Genomic DNA, 21,655 nt, shown 5'->3' with positions numbered 1-21,655 from the left:
TCGTACTTTCCGTGAGACCTCCGAAGAAACTCTCCCGGAAGTATCCGCCCGCCCGGTCGGTCGGTTGGTCGGTCGGTCGGTCGGTCGGTGGGTCGCTCGTTCGTTTGCAGGCTCGTTCGTCCATTTGTACCCTCGCTCGCTGAGCGCGCGCGACATTTATCGCGGGGTGCACCAAGAGCGGAGCTACAGCGCCCGCACAAGGCGCCCGCGGTGCATCCTACTTGCTACGGCACTGCTGAACGGAACTCACGAGGGCTGCTCGCGCGCGACAGACGAAGACGGAGTGAGAAACAGCGTGCAGAAGGAGAGAGAGGGAACGAGAGGGAAACAGAGAGGCGCAGTAGCGATAGGTACCGCGCAGGCTAGACGGAGACGCGGCGAACTTAGAGAGGTGTACGCGAGGGCACATCGAGTCGCGAGTATCAACCAGCTGGTTGGCAAGGGAGCCGCGAGCAGTCGCCAGTGAGACGCGGCACCCCGCGAGCGTGTGTGTTATTTGTTCGCTCGCTCACTCGCTTGCTCGCTTGCTCGCACGCACGCTCGTCCGCCCGCCCGCCCGCCCGTTCGTTCGTTCGTTCGTTCGTTCGTGCGTTCGTTCGTTCGTTCGTTCGTTCGCTCGCTCGCTCGCTCGCTCGTCCGTCCGTTCGTTCGTATGTGCGCGCGTACGTTCGTGGCGTGCGTTCCTGCATCAGTGTCTCCCATCTGCGAGTAGCAACTCTGTCGTGGTCGCTATTTACGTGTACATCCATTTGTTCATCCGTTTCGAGAGAGCGATACGTACGTGGTGCCTCTCCATTCTCTCTCTCTCTCTCTCGCGGCACCTCATCCGGACACGACACTTGCCCCCGCGAACGAACATCGTCTGCTGCTTCCACCACCATTCGTCTATTCTCCACCGTTCGCCTTTATTCGCGCGCGCTTGTCCGTTCTTCTCTTTCCCTCTCTTCCTTTCTCACTTGCTCTCTTTTCCTCTCTCTCTCCCTCTCTCTTGTTCGCCTTCCTGGCCTTCCCCTACCATCAATCACGGAGTGTAGTGTTCCGTGTGTATCTCACCTCCGCCTCCGTGTGCGCCGTCTACCGCCTGTCTCTACTCTGTGGTTGTGTTAGTGTGTGTGTACCGTGCGCGCAACGAGCGAGGAACAAGATGGCCGCCGACTCAGGAATGGAGACGTGTCCCTCCCCGGAGATTGCGGACTCCAGAAAGCGGCCGCTCGACTGCGACGCGGAAAACGGTGCAACCAAGAGGTCGCATTACGGATCAGGTATGTCAATTAGAAGGGCGTCCTCATAATGCGTCGCGTCGCGTCGTCATCCCGACCATTTTGCTTGTTAGCCCGCCCGCTCGCTCGCTCACTCTCGCTCTCACTCTCGCTACGTGTCTCGCTCTTACGGAGCTACGAGTATCGCGCGAATAGCCTCCTCTCTCGCGACACGCATACTCGCGCACCGCTCGCGCAATAGGCAAACATATATACGGCAGCGACTGTGTCTCTCTCTCTCTCTCTCTCTTTTTCTCTTTCCCTCCTGTTATTTCTCTCTCTCTCCTTTTCCCTTTCTCTCTCTCTCTCTCTCTCTCTCCGCCCGTTTCGCGCGCACCTTTTGACAATCTAGCCGTACCGTGCTGTGTTGACACAGCGCGATCGGTCCGCTGGTAATCGGCGTACCGTTCCCTTTCGTTTCCCACCTCCGAAGTCCGAGCCGTCAGTGGCGGCGGCGGATCGCCTGGGTGATCGCGTATGTACACGGAGCACCGCTGCCACACAGCGCCTCGCCTCACCTCTCCTCGCGCATCCTCTCCTGTGCCACGTCTCCTCTTTCCGCCCATTGCCTGATCGCCCCCTTTTCCTTTTTCCTCTCTCTCTCTCTCTCTCTCTCTCTCTCCTCCTCTCTCTCCCTTCCTCTGTCTCTCTCTTTCTCTCTCTCTCGCTCTCTCTCTCTGTCTTTGTCTCTCCCTCTGTTCTCGCTTCTGTTGCTGCGGTGTCTTATTCTCTCCGACCTGCGGAGTCGCGCGCCCGCGAAGTGCGTTCGACGGCAACCGAAGTCGCACCACGTCGAAACAGCGGGAAACAGTGTTTTGAATTTTGACGTTCCGTCCGCGCGCTCCATCTCTCTCTTTCTCTCTCTCTCTCTCTCTCTCTTCCCATCTCCCTCCCCACCTCTCTCTCTCTCTCTCGCTCCCTCGGCTACGTGTGGGCGGTCGTGCCTGTGGAACGTCGACGTTAATGGAGGACCGCTTCGACGGCGGTGGCTGCTCCTACGGTGACTCTGCAACTTTGTCGCGCGGACATCGTGAAAATAGCGGCGCACGTCGCCGCGCGGCTACGTTCTCGCTGTTGTCGTCGTCACCGTCATCAACATCGTCGTCGTCGTCGTTGTCATTGTCGTCGTCGTCGTCGTCGTCGTCGTCGTCGTCGTCGCCATCGCCATCGTCGCCATCGCCATCGCCATCGTGGTCGTCGTCGTCGTCGTCGCTGCCGTCGTCGTTGCCGCCGCTGCCGTTGTCGTCATCTCCGTGTATCAATCGCGCGCACTTGTCCGCGCTCCGTTCGTCGCCGCGTATCCGTAGCGCCGCGGTGCCGCAGCCGCAGCCGCCGTCACCGCCGCCGCTGTCGCTGCCTCCGCTGCTGTCGCCGCCGCCGCCGCCGCCGCCACCGCCACCGCCGCCACCGCTGTTGCTGCTGCTGCTCCCGTCGTCGCCGTCGTGGTCGTCATCATAGTCCTCGTAGTCGGAACGCGCGCCGCCGCTGTCATCCGCGCGCAGCAGAACGACGGCGCCCGCTAGGATGTGGCGCATCGGTGAGTTGTCACGGACGCACGCACGCATGCACCGCGCCGCCGCCTCTCCGCCTCGCCGAGGTTGCGGGTCAAGGTCGCCGGGCCAGGCAAGCCGAGCCGAGCAAGTGAGCGAGCGAGCGAGCGAACGAACGAACAAGCAAACTAACGAGCGAGCGAGCGAGCGAGCGAGCGAGCGAGTGAACTAGCTAACCAGCCAGCCAGCGCGCAGGGCTTCCATCTGTCAAACAGCTGTTTGTCTTCCGCACGTCCAACTGCCGTCCCTTTCGACCCGAACAATTCCTCATTGACCGTTAGTCAGCATTCCTCGTGCGTACCGCTGGATTCTGTGAATATCTTCTTGTTCCCGAGATCTGTGCCCGTCGTCCACGCGCATTCGGGGATCACGCCCTTCGCGAAAGAAAGGGCGGCGGGATCTTCGAATGAGGTCGGAATGATCGTCGGTGCGCGACCGAGTCCGATTTGTCATATTAGCTTAGACGTCACAGTCGATGTCAGTCGGTGTGTTCCCTTCTCGTACGAATGACTCCGCCGGTCACACCGTTGACCGTGACCGACGCGGATTTTCTTTCTTTGGTCGTCGATTAGCGGAAATCCGTGTGCGATTTCAAGCTTTGTTCTCGAATTCGAGCACCAATTTTGCAGTATCGCGAGTAATCGCCGTTAACCGTGATCGACATGTTTTTCTACTTCTGCCTGTGACGTAATTGGCAATTACGTCGGTACAATCGTGACTGTGTTCCACCTGTGCGTATTTCTTTCCGTGAGTGCCTACGATTTCATCGTGCGTCTCTTTCCATGTAATTGCGCCCGACGGATGGAGATGGGAAAACTGTGGAAATTAGAACGCCTGTCAAAAGTGATTAACTCTTACGGAGAGAAATTTCCAGCGGGACGTTACATATATCCCGTCAGTCGCGAAAGATTAATCGTCGCCGCGGTTCTCTTTTCACCATTTGCAATAGCCCCGTGGAGTTGCAATCTTGAGAGAACGGATAGTGATTAGCTTAAGTAATAGTATATCTGCGTCTCTAGGCATTTTTTTCTGCTTCGCGAGCGAGCGAGCGAGCGTGCGCGCGCGCGCGCGCGATTTATGTCCCGATGTCGTCCACCGGCACGTCATCGCTCGGTTGACCGACTCGAACGTCAACGTCACACGACTTCGACTTCAGCCGAAGTTTCCCCGGCCGTTCGATCACGCATGCCAGTGTAAGCGAGCAAGGTCGTGCATTTTCGGAACGTGGCACCCGCGCGAAAACTATGCTTCGGCCGTCACTCGAGCGTAAACGCTGGAAAGCTCGGTTCAAGGAGCGGATAGATCGATCGTAAGTCGATCGGCGATTTTCAGCTGACGAGTCATATGTTCGCTCAATTGGCGAGGCGACATGACGTTCCGCGAGCCGCGATTGCGTGACACGCAGGGCCGAGCTGAAAAAGAGAGAGAGAGAGAGAGATTATCGTGGCGATCGTGACTGGGAAAGTTTTCCGTTTTATTTTTTTTTGTTCATTTATTTATTTTTTTTCTTTTTTAATAATAATATTGTCTTTATAAAGCTCGCATCTCGATGGGTCTCTCGACGAATGACATCTTTTTCGTGTACTTGACGCTACGTTCGAAAATTCTGCGAAACTTAAACTTGCATTCGTCGAGGAGAAAACTACTACGAGGTACTTTTTTGAGAATTTTTTCCAAATATACGATCGGGACTGCTCGAGAGACGATAGTCGCACGAATCGGAGATGCGCAAACTAAAATTAGGAAACCTTGTACTCGAAATCGAGATAGTACAATGTTATAAATAGCAAAAATTACCATCTCTCATAATTGCCCTTTGCCAAAATTATGTTGCAAGATACATTTTTACACTATTGGCCTGCTGTTATTAATTTTGAAAATTTTTTCGTATCGCGCTTCGTCATATTATTACACGTAGCTCGTAGTTGTTGAATTACTCTGCAAACTTCAATGAATACTTTCTCGTGTCTTTACATCGTTTTAATATTCGATATCGATATCGATATCGTGTGATTGTATAATTCACGTGTTCACGATATTTATCTCTTCATACACATGTAGGAATGTGATTTAGAAGGATTCGTTCTGATTTTGCAGGTGGAGATGGAACGTATCACCTCAAAGTATTGGTACCCGGTGTGGCGGCTGGAGCCATCATCGGGAAAGGTGGAGACACAATTGCTCAACTTCAAAAGGATACGGGGGCAAGGGTGAAGATGTCTAAATCACACGACTTTTATCCGGGTATGTATTCACTTTTTTGTTGCACATTTGTGCGCATCCATGCCATGCGTACATCAACTGTGTCTTAAAGGGACACTTTGCTTGTCTGCAACAGGAACTACCGAAAGAGTATGTTTGATCACAGGCAGTGTAGAAGCTATAATGGCGGTCATGGATTTCATCATGGAGAAGATACGCGAGAAACCTGACCTCACATCAAAAACTACGGTCGATTTTGACTCTGGTAAAGCCACTGCGGAAAGAGACAAGCAGGTATAATAAGAATCAAACATTTGTTTACAATGAGAACACTCCGTTGAAGGACTTTTTGTCCTGATATTTTACACATGAGATATCTTCCAAGACAAACGTGCGAAATTGATATGCGTTATAATGCTAATAATTGCCTCTTGAAACACTTTTTTAAATTTCCTTAAGATTTTATGTGTGTAAAGTATTTTTTTTCTAAAAATAGCCTAAATTTCCTACTGTGATACTAATTTTACCACTATAAACTCTTTACGATAATTTCCATGAAGACGCGAGTGCTAATAGTAGTATTAGTGAAAATACTTTGTAATAGTTGTTGCGTTTGTGGCAGATGATGAAACAAGCTATCCTTGATAGTCAATCTCATAATTGCCCTCTTGATTGCATTAATAAATCTTGTGCGCGTGAATGACACAAGCCGTAATGCTTGCCATTTCAGGTAAAGATTTTAGTGCCTAATAGCACTGCAGGGATGATAATAGGAAAGGCCGGGAATTACATTAAGCAGATTAAAGAAGAATCTGGCTCGTATGTCCAAATAAGTCAGAAAGCTAAAGATCTATCTCTTCAAGAGCGATGCATAACGGTGATCGGTGAGAAAGAAAATAATCGTAATGCATTACTCATGATCTTAGCGAAAGTGGCAGATGATCCACAAAGTGGAACCTGTCTTAATGTCAGTTACGCGGATGTAAGTGGTCCCGTTGCCAACTACAATCCTACAGGCAGCCCGTATGCTCAAGCCCCCACAAGTACTCCCACGTACACGTCTACAGCCGGTTTGAACACAGGTTAGTTAATGCGAGTTTTACAATATCGATGGTTTTTTTTTTCTTTTACAATACTTGATAACATTGCAGTTACATTTTGTTGCATATGCGTTATCGACGGTTTATCGACGATATATTTCTACATATTACTATACTATATATATATATACTATATATTACTACAAGAGATATGTTACATAATAATATTTGCAGATATAAGTTTGTAGATACTGCTCGTCTTTATTATTATTATTATTAGTATTTAGTAATTTTCTATTATTTATTTATTATATTTATCTTTTTATTTTTATTATTGTTTTATTATATATAACTACACACGCGAAGAAATTATAAACTTTATTACCGTTTTTGTAATTAAGACGTTAATCTTCGACTTTTAATTTCGACTATTTAAATGGAAGAAGTAAACTATATATCGTGTGTCCATCGTGCGATTACAGGAACTTGTAGCGATAACCACATGATTGTTGAAAAGGAAGAAATGCGCATTATCCATGTGCGCACTATCTGCATTTTTGCATTTGCCGCGATTGACCTTGTGCTTACGCTGGCGTTGCGCTGGCGCGCGTTAAATTTTACAAGTCAACGATAATACACCGTGTTTCTCAAGCGTGGACAATTAATAATATCACGCGATCGCTTGTCCATTTTTTCTAGTGAGTCTCTTGAATGGCGCTGGTCTAAGTCTGAATCTGAATCTGGGCGCGGCCATTACAGCGGGTACCGCACCGGTGACGACGCAGTTGTTGGAACATATAAAGCTGAATCTACGTACAACAGGCTTCACCGAGCCTGCCGCTTCGGAGATACTCGCCGCGATTGCTACCCTCGCCAAGTACAATATCCTTGGGATGGGGATCGGCATGCCGTCGAGTATGAGTTACTTGGGCAATCCGATGGATAGTACCACGACCGCGAATGGTTCGAACAACAACGGCGGTGTGTTTGGACCGATCGGTACTGTGCCCGCGCTCGGATCGACTTCACCAACGCCGCGCAACACCCTCGATCGGTACGAGCCGTTCGATCCGTTCAGACAGAACAACACTGCTGCCAGTGCTATACACCTGAACAACAATTCGTTTGGCTTGGGCACTAACCAGTTATCACTTGTAAGTAAGAGTCCTACACAGGTAGACGCCAACAGCAAGGAGACCAAGAAAGTAGACATAGAAATTGCAGAGGTTATAGTGGGAGCTATTCTGGGACCCGGTGGTCGTGCCCTCATTGAGATTCAGCACCTAAGTGGCGCCAACATACAAATCTCTAAGAAGGGCATGTTCGCCCCTGGTACCAGGAACCGCATAGTGACTATCACGGGTTATCCCAATGCGATCAACACTGCTCAGTACTTGATCGAGCAGAGGATCAGTGAAGAGGAGGCGAAGAGAGCACGTCAGAATGCCATCGCCAATATGATCCATTGATTTCAAGTACGGCATCCCACTTGTTCATCTCCATTATTGAGCTCCGTTGTTCACCTCTTCACGCCCTGAGAAGTCGCGCCTGACAACGGCGGTTCTCTTCTCTCCCCGACTTTTTTCGATATATACGATATATATATATATATATACACCATCATATATATATATATATATACATATATATACATATATTTCGTCCATCGCGCCAAAAACAAACAAAAAAACCTACCGCCCGTTGTGTCATCTATCGCTGCGTCACTATAGCGCTTGCATTATCGCATCACACTGTTCATACATCCATCATGGCTCGTCGACATTTATCTATCTTTTAAGGTTATTAACGATAACATACGAATATTATACAATGCGCCGGAAGTACGAGTAGACCAAATATCGACGCAAGAGTTTCGAGAGAAATTCTGTTAATGTTATTGCGTTGCAACGGGAAGATAAATTACATACGAATTACGCATGATGCAAATAACGTAATTTTTGAAATTTCAAAAAAATTGACATTAGCACTCGCAGTGCTTTAATTGAGAAAAAAAAGAAGACAGATACGGTCTCGAAGTGCAAAGCACGCGAACTCATTGAAAAGGCAACTTTCTCCGCGTTTGATTTAAAATTTAACGAAATCGAACTCGGTCTACTTGTGTCTTCAGCGTTTGGTATGTTGTACGATATAACTACTACAATTGTTCTGTGATACACCACATTACTGGGCTTTATCACACACGACACGCGCGTACCGCATCAGAGTTGCCGCGAGTAAACTAGTTATTATTGTATAGGGTATTACCGCGAGAGGTAATTGTTATCGATTCGGAATTACGGAGATACGGCATCTCTCTTTAGCCACTGACGTTCACGCCGCACGAGCAAACGCTACTACAATCGGGGGAATACAGCTTCTTCTCGACAGACTCCTCTTGTCCTGATAATCGCAGTGTCCCCGGGAAAAGTCTTTTCACGGGTGACGATTTTCGCTGTAATATCGAATGTTCGACTCATACAGAACTCAACTGTTGAACGCCAACGCGAGTCCGCCGGATTCGCTTGACTCGGTCAACTGGAATGTCGAAACGAAAGTTTCAAGATCAACATTCTGCATTGTCTTTCGAGATGGGAAATACTTAGACTAACGGACTTCTCGCTTTTGCAAAATACGTTATTCACTTCGTTCACCGAGTAACAGAGTAAATACCTTGGCAAAACCAAAGAGTTTACATATATAAATGCAGAAATACCTTGGCTGGAAGTTTAATATATATGCATATATAGATATATATTCAAAGTGAGAGAGAGAGAGAGAGAGAGAGAGAGAGAGAGAGAGAGAGAGAGAGAGAGAGAGAGAGAGAGATAAAGAGAGAAAGCTATTCTATATATATATAAACATATATTTATATATTTACAATGCCGCTGGCTGGCCCAGCTGAATAAAATAACGGATAACTCCTTATTGCCAAGAGTTATATTCTTAATTCCAAAGGGTTTAAGTCTCCAACTCAGAACGAACCTCATCTCTAACTAAGTTTCCCGTAGCGCTTAGATTAATGTATACAGAATACTAGATTAACGTCAAACGTTGTTATCTTTTGACGCGTAACTCTAAGAGATGCAAAATCTGTTTGCGCTAGCACCTGTTCACTAGGATAAGCAACAACCTTTTCGCCCGCGCATCACTTTTAGATAACATTCTTGGATAATAATCTGCACACTCTTATCCCATTACATCTCTCGGACTTTTAGTCTAATTATTTCCTCTTCTAAGGCGATCGTCAGTTGACTGCGATTAACATCTATGTACTACTTTGCCTGAAGTTTGCTTTAGTCTCATTTCGATCGAACTTGACATTAGAATTTGTTATTACGTGCCTTGAGAGAGAGAGAGAGAGAGAGAGAGAGAGAGAGAGAGAGAGAGAGAGAGAGAGAGAGAGAGAGAGAGAGAGAGAGAGAAAGAGAAAGAAAGTAGTGTATATTTGGCGTTTGCCTTCTCGCAACGACGCAAACGCTCGTTCGTTTCAAGCACATTGAACTTTCGGAGGTTCTTTATTTACATGTGAGCATTTTCTCAATTGTTCTCGCCGCGGTCGAGACTTTTTATCGACGCGTATTTTTACGCTCAGGCTGATCTACAAAGTGGCGACGACGATTCGTTTGTACCCGCATTCATATAAAATTCTTCTATCATTCATTTTAACAGAATTAACTTCGACAAATCAATTATATTAGTGAAAATTGCGCATATTTTAGGGTTCTGTATGGTAAAAGGACGCGTATGAAACGTCGAAAAATCTCAACGCGAACGTGAGTCAAACGGGCAGCCTCAATGATTTCTGAAATTTTGTCACGGTGAAGCGAGTCGGCAGGTCGCTGAACGTTAAGATCGGTTCAAAGATTTTCGGAGTAAATTTGTTATTAGTTTTTGCCGTTTGATCGGAAAACAGAAAAGTATAAACTAGATATAACATCTGGTACGAAGTAGAAGTTTTACAACTATTCTTTCTTTGGGGGTAGGTAAATGTAGGAAGGGGTGATATAAAGTAGGTAATCAATAATGGGCTTAGCTAAAACGATGATTATTGAAATGTTAGCTGTAGCGTTAAAGATATATATATATATGTGTGTGTGCGTGTGTGTGTGTGTGTGTGTGTGTGTGTGTGTGTGTGTGTGTGTGTGTGTGCGTGCGTGCGTGCGTGCGTGCGTGCGTGCGTGCGTGCGTGCGTGCGTGTGTGTGTGTGTGTGTGTGTGTGTGTGTGTGTGTGTGTGTGTGTGTGTGTATGTATGTATGTATGTATATATATATATACACATAACTGTGTACACGAGTACAATTCATAGCTGGAGGCGCTGGCCCACCGCTCTTTAAACAATGACTTGTATATTTATAAATATCACATAAAGGAAATGATAATATATTATGCAAAGAGAGCGAGAGAAAGAGAGAAATATATATAAATATATATATATACTCTTTCTATAAATAAATATATACATACATACATATATACATGTACATATATATGTATATATATATAATATAAAGAAAGAGAGAGGAAGAGGATATGCATTAGATTATTATGAAAAGAGAAATCACGTTAAATAACATACATATGTGTATATATATATAAACTAATATACAAATATTATATATATATGTGTATGTATGTGTGTGTGTATATATATATATATATATATAATATATGAACGTGGAATGATATTATGAAAATTGTTGACAAAATATTTGCGTCCGCGAAGAGAACAGATTTATGTTTATCCATAAATTCTATGTGAACTATTATCATAATTAAACTCCACTATGTTGCCCAAATATATTGAAAAAGTCACCGGTAACGTGAACTACGAGATATTCACTAGGTTGCTGTAGATAAATCAATTCTAAAGTTTTAAGAGATCACATAAATATAACTTATAGCGTTAATTTAATTTATGGATTAGTGTGTTCTAATGGCCTTCGTGCTATTAACGCTAAAGCGGCAGCATAATATATATACATATACATATATATATATTTCGTTATTAACATATAATACTATATAATGTTCGTCATTCTATCATGAATCATCACATTAAATCTATATTAATTGGTCACCGCTAATTCTCATCTTATACTGCAAATCTACTATAGCTGACTATGAATATATCGTCCGGTCGACTGCCGGTAGGCAGAGAGACTCGTTTGTGTCGTAAGGTTCGGTCTTGTGCAACATACGAAACGAAAGAAAATGTCGTCTTGTCGTTTTGTCACTCGAGCAGCCACTAGTAACATTTTTATCGTTCGCAATGTTCGGTGCGAGGTGCATACCGCACGGTTCCACCATTGCCACTACAAATATGTACGTTAGTCTCTTATTTTATTAGAATTAATTGTTATTTATTCGTCTTTCACCGTACTCGCGTTCGTACATCATCTTTATCGCTGTCGTCGTCGTTGTCGTCGTCGTCGTCGTCGTCGTCGTCGTCGTCGTCGTCGTCGTCGTCGTCGTCGTCGTCGTCGTCGTCGTCGTCGTCGTCGTCGTCGTCGTCGTCGTCGTCGTCGTCGTCGTCGTCGTCGTCGTCGTCGTCGTCGTCGTCGTCGCCATTCTCGTCGCTCTCGTCGCCGATATTCGTTCGCGGACGGAAGCGTCGAGTTGCACTGTTCTATAACCGGTCGAGGATCGATATCCTTGTTTTGCGTTCGACCCGTTGTTGAAGTTACGAGACAGCTGTGTGTGTGTGTGTAGTTTCGTCCGCTGCCTGTCTGTCTGTGGTAACGCCGGGTGAACGGTTGATTAGATCGGCGAGAACCGAGATCTTCGATCGAGACTTGATCTCTCGGTCTCGCTCACTTCCATTCGCTCCTCGTGGTCCCTGGTATCGCTGGGATTCGATTACTCCCACGAGCGATCCCTATACTTCCTCCAGGACCCGAGTTGTCGACTTCGATCGATCACCATCGGGGGGCCGGTTCACCTTCCGTTATTATGTACTCGCAATAGCCATACTATAATTCTAATAGCGAATCGCTCTCGTGCAGTACAGCCGACGGTAAATTGCGGACATTCGCGTATTAGCGCCAGAGTGAAGCGACTAATTAATTTGTGATATGTGCACATCGCCTGTTGGTACAAATGACGAGTTTCACGACGTACATGTTTGTAGGAAACGCAATAGCCGGGGAACGCCGAGTGGTCTCTCCCTTGCGAACAACTTGTAGGTAGCACGCGCTAAAGGGGAAAAAAAGGTTAAACTAGGAATAAGGTTTACGGTTCTCTTCTCTTCTTCTAAAACATAAAAAAGTAACAAAAGAACATTCCGTAGTAGAGCAGATTCATAATGTATAAGACTAGCTGTGATGGAGTTGAAAGAGAGTATATATATATATACATATATTTACCAGCTGCCAGTACGTGAGCAACGTCACGGGCTACGTTGACAGAAATGTAAAATTGTAGAATTTATTTGCGCAGGAAGACTAAAATTGATGAGATGATGGCATGCGAAACATACGGATTCCAGCAAGGAGAAAACACGAGAGACAAAGAGAAAGAGAGAAAAAATAAACGAGAGATCGAACTTTGTCGACGATAAGTGAACGAAAGGAGAAAATGTGCCAGTTAGCGTACACGTTATAACGTTATAACGTTATAACGTGTTAACGACTTTGTGTGTGAGACTCACGATCCGAGACGAGGAGAAAATGAAAGAAACAGAAAGATCGGACGAAGCAGATTTTCTCGAGCGAATTGCTAAAAAAGAAAAGAAAAAAAGTGGAAGATGAGTCTCTTTCTGCGATTAATTCCGGTAAGAATCAAACAGCGACAACAACAACAACAACAACAACCGAATCAACAGTAAAAGAAAAAAACGATACGAAAGATTACACGTGTAGAAGCCATAACGCGATCAGCCAGTCTAACATAAGTATTCTTCTTAGTGTACGTGGGTTTAAAATATCGCCTGTTACATTTTAGTACCATAATAAAATAGCATGATTCGTAGAGAGTTCGTCGGTGGGAGCGTCGTTTTAACGGTGGTTCCAACGGTCGTTTCTCTTCCCCCCCTCGGAATTCGGGATATGCAGTTCTCGCGTTCGACACTTATCTGTGAACGCAGAAGACGCGAGAGGAATGTCGCGCGTCTCATGGGGTCGCGGATGTTATCAGACCGAGGAAAATAATACGTGTGATACATCTTTAAAGATCCGGCTGTGAGCGAAATTAACGCGGACGGGAGTGCCACTAATAAAATCGCGGATAAGCGCAAAACGCATTATCGGCTGGTTGACCGTTACTTAACGGGGTTTTTGCGTCTCGATTCACGCATAGAAAATAATCGCAACCCAGCGAATCAAACGTGCCCCTAACAAAGAGCCGATGAAATTAACCGACAAATAAAAATGCGCTGAAAAATGTGTGCAATATTTTTGCATTTTGATTAGCTAAAACTTTAATCAAAAGCTTTACGCGGCAGTGTGTTACGTATTAGCGCTCGGATTTTCGCGATGTGAGTATCGCGAAAATCCGAGCGCTCGGTATCGATCTTAGTATCGACTCGAAACGCGAAGAAAATCCCGGAAGAAAAGCAAATTAGAGAGAAGCGATCGCTGAACCATTATTAAAACGACGCCCTTGGCCGAAATTTCCGGAGTCGCTTTAACGCCGTACGTGTACATGCGTTTAAGTGCACTATAGTGTGTGTGTGTGTGTATATATGTATCTTTAATTACTAGCATACCGAAGAGTATGTAATAACGACGAATAACATCCAAGTACACAGTTCGAGTGTGTGTGCGGACTCGAGTCGCGAGTGAATCGGTCTCGATTTCGTTGCGGATCAATATTAACTTCGTTGCAAGCAGACGCGCCGATAATCGACATCATTATCCAGCGGAGAGTAATTGGCGACGGGGTTATTGTTATGTGTAATAGTATTGATCTAAAAAGGGACCGCATTCGATCTCCCTTCGAGCCTCAACGATCTCGATTTCGGAATAGAGCGGAGTAAATGTTCTAAATGCTCTTGCAGTCCTCGTTTAATCGGTATAGTTGAGAGAACGAACGGAGAGAACAATTTCCATTTAAACAAGAGAAAAACTGAAAGGAATATCTTTCAATCTTGCACTCTTGTAACTGCAAGTTTCGATGGTTGTCCCGTCGAACGAATTGGCGTAAGTAAGTGAATTCGCATAAGTAACGATATTCCGCTCGAGATCGTGAAATCCGCAGAGGGAACGAAAAAACGTTCGCACGTATCGTTGAGGATTTTTCTGAGACGAAACGGACGATGTGGTGACGTCCGCACGAACGTGGCAAAGCAGTATTGGTCGGCCAGTCAATGTTACCTACGAGTTGTTTAAGAGAAGAGGGCACTTATTACCGTTTGCAATTCAATAGACCGGCAGTCGTCGCTCTTGTTAGTAGAGAATCTTTTATTTTTTCACACAAAAAAAGCTTCGTTCTCTTTTCTTTTTTGTACAGTTTAAGATATATTTCGTTCGTTCGTTAAAAGTGAGGGAGGACCGCGGCGTGACGTGTGCGTTATATATTTATATAGCTACATGTACGTATATAACGCGTTTACATATATATTTATGTAAAAATTATATATAATTATATATTATCTTATATATATATATAAAATTATATATATTTATATAATCATTTTGTTATATATAATTATATATAAATGTGTGTACAGCGCGTCGCGTCGCCAGTCGATAGTTGTACACAAGAATTACTAGACATAGATGTGTAGCTAGTTTCTTAAATCTCTTACGAAAAATCGTCATTACAGGTTCAACGTTTTAAACGACAAATGATCCACTCTATCCGAGACAAAAAAAAATATATATATATATAAAGAATCACGTACACGCGCGTCCGTGTAGGCGTGTACGAACTCTACCGTACACGCGTATACGACGATTATCATGGGAGATTATATGAGAGAGAAAGAGAGAAGAGCGAGAATCGCGTTCTCGCAGACACATGGGGGGGAAGGGCGGGGGGGGGAAGGTGTAGTACAGCTTTAGTAGTAATCAGGGAATTGTAGGAATTGCATTGACTCGCCTCGATTCGATTAAAAGTACGACTATTATTACAATAACTAAATAAAAAAAAGAAGCAACTGAGAATTCGACACTGGTCGTCGCCGCGCGTAGGGGTGGTGGTGGCTTGTGTGTCACGTTACTTGGCTGTGTGTGCTAGGCTACATCGTAAATCATGTTCCATCGCGTTCTCATCGCTCCCACACTCTCGCATAGGCTCCATTAAAAAACTAATGTGTAGGAAAATAGAGACGAAGAAAACAAAAAAAAAAGAAAATGAACGAGAGGAAATGCAAAAAAGAGGCAGAGAAATATAAATATATATGTATAGATAGAGTAACGAGACGAGATTCGCGCTGTTGTTAATTATTATACCAACGATAAGAGCGAGTATTTGACTCTCACGTTTTACGCCAGGGGTTAAAAAAGAAAGAAAGAGGTCTTTTCTTCCCTTCCACCCCTTCAATCCGTATTTTCCTCTATCCCATACCTATACCTATACCCATACCCATACCCATACCCATACCCATACCCATCCGCCATCACTCTTTAGTGCCATATCGAATTTCCCTATATCCATCAGCTACACTTGTTAACGTTTGACAGTAGAACGTGTTGTTAAAGATGTGTATATCTCCCTGCTGGACGCAGGATCGTTTTTCAATAAAGTCGAACTGTACGTTTATTTCTCATTATATTTACCGAATATATCGGAATATATTTACGAATATATTTATCTTTACGTACGTCTGCTCAGTTTGCGGGAACTGGAAGAAGAGGTGTGTCTTTTGGCGATAGCCAAGAAAAGGACTGTAACAGCTTGGACTGTAACAGACAAGATCGTCCGCCGCAAACTGAGAGGAATGTTAATTAATGGATATTTTAACGTTATAACGTTCTTGCGAGTTTCGCGTTTTTCCTGTTTCTTCTTTTTTTCTTTGTTTTTTCTACCTTCACATGCGTACGTTGTATCTTGTTCAAGTCTGTCTTACGATCGGCGATGATAATACCCGAAGATAACGCAACGATTTCCGAAGCTGATATTCACGTACTGATAATTCGACGATATATCTGATTCGTGATTATCCGTCGCGATCGCTGCCGTAGAAAGAGAAACGTCCGTTAAATTCGTTAAAGATAATAACGTCGGGAGGGCCGCGAGAAAATTTTTACAAAATTGCCGTGTAGATAAAGAAATCGATCGATCGATCGATCGAGCACCAAGGCCTATACCGATTGTCAAATGACGAGGAAAAGGCGTGCGAGTTAACTGTTTGCGATGTATCGCGATCGACTATCGTTTCCGAGAAAAAATATTGCATTTGCACCTTATTAGGAATTTTACTTCCCCAAACTGCGTTGGTTTACTGCCACTTTTTTGCAATCGTTCGCTATAATCAAACGTTTGAATACGATAGGAAAATTTAATATAGCCGAAAAAAAAAAATCGGTGTACACCGTAATATATGTATATATACGTATATACATGTATATTACGCTAAAACATGTTACATTCTAAGGATGTTGCTATAGAGACCGCCACTAAAGAAAAAGAAAAGAAGAATTTATTTATTGCATCGCGCATGTTGCATTGATCGACAATAGCAGAGGCGAACAGTTATATTACATGTATAGTTACGAAAGTATATAAACTTATCGCGAAGATTATTCACACTCGTTACACATACATACACATACACATATATACACAAACATACACAGACATTCAGAAATCAGACATCATCATTCGATCGACTCGATTCGAGACACATTTCTCATATCACGATCCTCGTTTTCCCTAGTTCAGCATCATTCTTACAAAGTAATGCGCATCTAATGAAGGAAAAAAAAATATTAGGAAAAATTTTACGCACGTCGAAAGACGTAACGAGGCGGCGTTACACGTCCGGTATAGAACATTCGTTACAAAATAATTAAGAGAGAAAGAGAGAGAGTGAATGAGTGAGTGAGTGAGTGAGTGAGCGAGTGAGCGAGTGAGCGAACGAGTGAGCGAGCGAGCGAGCAAGCGAGAAAGAGCGATAGAGAGAGAAAGAAAGAAGGTTGTACAAAAATTGTATGTAATGTTATTTTATCGGAAGTGAGAATCTTAGTGTTAGGCTGTTAATATGGTATATTATTTTGGGTAAGCGTATGTAAAAAGAAAAAAACAGCAGATAAGGACAAAAGACGAAACCGCGCTCGGAACGAGATCGTTGTTGTTGAGGTAGAAGTAGTACATTAGCAGCTCGGGGATTATATAAAGGAGACTAAAACCGATTAAGTAAACTAATGTAGAGAGACAGAGAGGGCGGGAAAGAAAGAGGAGAGGAAGAGGAAACTATTGAGTACCTTGTTGAGTATAAGTAGTCGTATTGCTAAGTCGTAAGTGCACACATGGGTGCGCGTGTGCTCTCATTCATACACATGTACACAACTATCGTTCACGCTACACACATACCCACACACACACACACACACATACGGAAAAAATATCGGACACACAAACGCGCGAGGAACGAAACAATACACAGCTACATGTACACACTGTATAATGTCAAAATTGCATGTCTACACGCGAATAGAGAGGTTCCGCAAAAAGAGAAAAAGAGAGTGAGAGAGAGAGAGAGAGAGAGAGAGAGGCAGAGAGAAAGAACGCGCGTTTGCGTCTCACTTTCGACGTTAAGTCTTTACGAGCATCTCAATTACGGCGAATTATTAGATCGAGAATAGCGTTATCTTCCATGATAATATATAGTCGAGATACAAGAGGGAGAAGGAGAAATAGAGAGAAAAAGAAAGAAAGAAAGAAAGAGAGCAGCTGGCTGCGAAGGTACCATAGAGAGATTTATTCGTCGCACCGATGATGAATCGCGATCAAGTATTGTACCTTACATTCCTTCGGCTATAAAGTAATTTAAGGAATACATATACACAAAAATACACACGCATACATACACGTACATCATGCGTTTCACCGAGTTTGTAGTGGATTATGCTGCGCACGACTAGGCGAAAGATTCATCGTTATCATTTTACGTTAGGATTGTTGTGTACACATTATTAAACGTTCGGTTTTTTTCTTGCCGACAACACCTACACACAGAAATACGTCACATACACACACATACACACACATGCACACATATACACACACGAGAACGCAAACGGTGCATTACGAGCAATGAGGCAAAATTGCGTATTTTTTAATATTCTGAGATGTCTCGTCTCCGTGTGAGAAGGAGAGTGAGAGAAAAAAGAAAAAGGAAGAGAGAGGAAAAAAGGGTATTGCGATTCAACTTCGTACTAGACGGAGAGAGCTAAGATTATCGATATTTACGCTAAGTTAGTAGTAAAAAAAAAAGAAAAAAGTAGTCGTAACTCTTCAGAAGTACGGATACACTTTTAGACGAGTAAGGAACCGAGAAAGCAGGGAAAAACATTGTAATCGGTTGTCGTCGAGATAATAATCGAAGAATCGACGCGATTGCATCCGTGGTATCGTCGATTTCGTTCCGCTGAACCGATCGTTACGGTCAGGAATATCTCATCGCTAATCAATACATGTCATTAGGAAACATCATTCAAAATCGTTCAATTATGTCATCATGTGCAAAGAAGAGCGAAATGTTCCGTAATGTCAGTGCAAGTCTGCCGAGATCGCTCTCGAAACGCGAATCTTCATCGTTCTTGTTGAAGAATCGCTCGTCCTCGTCGAGAATATTGCTCGTCTTCGTTTCTATGTTAGAAAGAACGCTGAAACATCCAATCGACGAGAGGTGTCAATTGTACATACAATCGTTTGTCATAATACAAATCGTGTCTTACATCGCGCAATCTTCGTTCGTACGTAATCTGTCCGATCAGTCTAGTCTCATCTTCGTTTTCTCCTGGAGTCTCCGCCTGAAAACTTTCGGGCTTATCACTCAATGTGAAAATTGTCAAAAGATTTTTTTAGAGAGCGATCCAATGTCCGAGGTGCGAAATTGCGAAAGAAAAAGAGAGAGAGAGAGAGAGAGAGGGAGAGAGAGAGAAAGCTACTTATGCTCTACTAATCGTATTAGATAAGATCGATTCGTTCATCGCGACCGACGACACCACGGATGTCCGCGTAAGAGAAATATCTCGTAGAGATATGTTCACCGCTTTAAAGCAGAGATTCATGTAAAGAATTTATTTACAATGGCGAAAAAGAGAGGAAACGAGACAATTTGTCAGTAACGTAGGTGAGAGAAACGCGCGACGTCGAGGTACGCATACGTTCGTACGTAAAGCTCGTAAGGCTTACGGAGAGAAACAAACAAACAAACAAAAGAAGAAAAAGATTCTCTATTTATTGATTAACGCGGAGCGTTACGCAACGCTTGGTTTTACTTTCGCACTTTCGCTCGTCGATGAAGTTAACAAGTAATACCTGCATCCCGACGTGACCTCTTTGGGCACACCGCTATATCTCTGGTTATTTTTTTTTTTTTTTCATTTTTTCCCCGTTGCACCGACGAGGTATAATTTAGTTCACGGCATCTCTTTTTCCCGCGCGAAGAGCTAATCTTTACGATATATTTACTTTACACTCTAACCACATTTATTTGCATCCATAAATTGTTATTCTTTCATCATCAATTTATTCCATTCAATGTTAAATAATTATATAAAAGTTTAAACAAACAAAAAAAGAGAGAGAGAGAGAGAGAGAGAAGAGAGAAAAAGGAGAAAACATAATATATTAACTATTTTCACTCATGAGAAAGCATCGTTACCTGTATGACAAGTGACCATAATAAGAGCATAATAAACAATCGCTCATTAAATGCATTCTGTTGTTCTTCATTTCATGACCTGGCCACCGTCCATACATCCATCCATCCATTTGTCCATTCAGTGTCGCAAGTATGATCATCATACGCCATCGTCTGTCATTCACCAGGCTCTCGTGTTCCCGTTGAATCTCTCGCGCTGAATCTGACACAGTGCCCGCGGTTTCTCGTCAAGAAAGATTTCTCTCACTGAGAAAGGAATCCAAAGAAGCGAAAAGTCTCGAAGCGCAATTGTAATTTTTGTGGAAATTGGGAAGGTGTCGCGCGCGCGCGATTGGAATAGTGAAGGCGACGATGGCAAAGGAAAGAACGAGAGAGTGAGGACAGCCTTCCAAATTTCGACAAAAACTCACGAAGGCGGTAGGCACGATTGTAAAAGTCGTAGCATTTATCGGCAGAAAGGTCGCGACGCTTGTTATGTAAATCTCCCCAATTACCGCCACGCGATCATTTCTCAACGGCGGTCCGACCGATCCTCTATCCCTGTCGTTTCGATTCCGAAAGGCAAGAGACAGTAAAGACGGCTGAACCACAAGTCGCCACCCCTTTTTTAACCGAGCGTTAATTAATCGACTAACTAAACTAATCTGAGATAGAGATGCACGTCTCTCGTTATTCCGACATCTTCATTGAAGCGAAAGACGCGATAAACTTCTTCGCGACATTCCCCCCGCGCGCCTCCGGAAGCTGTATTGTCCGTCTGTTGCCCACAGCCGTACCCGTTCGCCAGCCAAAGATCAATTTTTCTAAGCCACACGTGTGTGCGGCTTTCGAGCCAGACCTCGCTCGTATCAGATCGCTCGATATCAGTATTTCGCGCGTGGCAAAATCGAGTGTGCAAACACGATTATCGTTGCGCGCCGCCGATTCTCCCCGGTGAAAAGTCGACAAGATTGACGATATTAATCACGGCAGGCATATCACATTGTTCCGCACGTATCGCACGGATATTATATTAATCTCGACTTCTTATGAAAAAATAATTATATATAAATATATTCTTTGTGTGTATATATATATATATATATATATATACACATGTATATATACCTCATTAGGGATAGCGCGTCGTAATTACGATTTCATCGAGTCTCCTGTTTTTGTTTCTCTTTTCCTTCTTGTATACTTTCTTTTTTCCTTCTTATTCTTTCATTTTTACATTCCTCCGGGTGTACAAACTCAAGCGTAAGGCGAGATGCCACTCTAACTAGTCAGTAAACGAAGGATTGTATTTTTTACGCGACGAATTATTTGTAATAAAAGAAAGAATTATAATTGAGAGAAGTGCAATGGCGAAGAGAGAGAGAGAGAGAGAGAGAGAGAGAGAGAGAGAGAGAGAAAGAATGAGAGTGTGTGTGTGTGTGTGTGTGTGAGAGAGAGAGAGAGAGAAAAAGAAAGCGTCGAGTAGACACGGTCTATTTTGGATGAATTTATTGTCGAGCTTTTGATAAAAGAAAACGAAATGTGTAATGTACTGCAGAAGTAACAAATAAAAAGCTATTTTTGTACGAATAATTGGAGCAGCCTCGACAATTTATTCCACGCTTGCTTCCGCGCGCGTATAGAACGTACCACCCGATCGATTGACGGCGAAATCATGAATGCGGTATCACGTTCGCCGCAACCCTTGCAAATTAATCGATCCAAGAGGACACTCTTGGAGAAGGCACTCGAGAAAGCGAGGCAGGGTGACAAAGCGCCCGGTAAATTTCTGGTAAGTTCAGCATTTATATTTGATCGTTTCCACCGACTTTTTTTTTCCTATCAGCCTTCTC

General features: G+C 44.0%; 1 protein-coding gene across 4 annotated transcripts; it reads left to right on the top strand.

The window, feature by feature from the left end:
• The first annotated feature begins 599 nt into the window (after positions 1-599).
• Positions 600-21,395, top strand: pasilla (RNA-binding protein Nova-1-like protein passilla). Of its 4 annotated transcripts, none has more exons than XM_025305103.1 (6): positions 601-1,262; positions 4,907-5,053; positions 5,148-5,305; positions 5,742-6,093; positions 6,751-7,205; positions 12,488-21,395. In XM_025305103.1, exons 1-6 carry the CDS (start codon positions 1,145-1,147, stop codon positions 12,494-12,496), a joined length of 1,239 nt encoding a protein of 412 aa, XP_025160888.1. In that variant the 5' UTR covers positions 601-1,144; the 3' UTR covers positions 12,497-21,395. The 4 variants fall into 4 exon arrangements, with proteins under 4 accessions (XP_011152385.1, XP_025160888.1, XP_025160887.1 ...); XM_025305102.1 differs by lacking the exon at positions 12,488-21,395 and adding an exon at positions 7,276-7,466; XM_011154083.3 differs by lacking the exon at positions 12,488-21,395 and having other exon boundaries at positions 600-1,262; positions 6,751-7,864.
• The last annotated feature ends 260 nt before the right edge of the window (positions 21,396-21,655 follow it).

This window comes from Harpegnathos saltator, unplaced genomic scaffold, assembly GCF_003227715.2.
Source record: "Harpegnathos saltator strain DR-91 unplaced genomic scaffold, Hsal_v8.6 scaffold674, whole genome shotgun sequence".
NCBI classification, from domain to species: domain Eukaryota; kingdom Metazoa; phylum Arthropoda; class Insecta; order Hymenoptera; family Formicidae; genus Harpegnathos; species Harpegnathos saltator.
The sequence above is the reverse complement of the archived record's forward strand: the minus strand, read 5'-3'. Positions and strand labels throughout refer to the sequence as shown.

What these genes read in the sequence shown, in the direction of transcription:
- pasilla (XM_011154083.3), top strand. Translation starts at nt 1,145, where the DNA reads ATGGCCGCCGACTCAGGAATGGAGACGTGTCCCTCCCCGGAGATTGCG. An exon ending in GAGGTCGCATTACGGATCAG is followed by an intron (nt 1,263 to 4,906) that starts GTATGTCAATTA and finishes CTGATTTTGCAG; the next exon opens with GTGGAGATGGAACGTATCAC. An exon ending in CTGCGGAAAGAGACAAGCAG is followed by an intron (nt 5,306 to 5,741) that starts GTATAATAAGAA and finishes TTGCCATTTCAG; the next exon opens with GTAAAGATTTTAGTGCCTAA.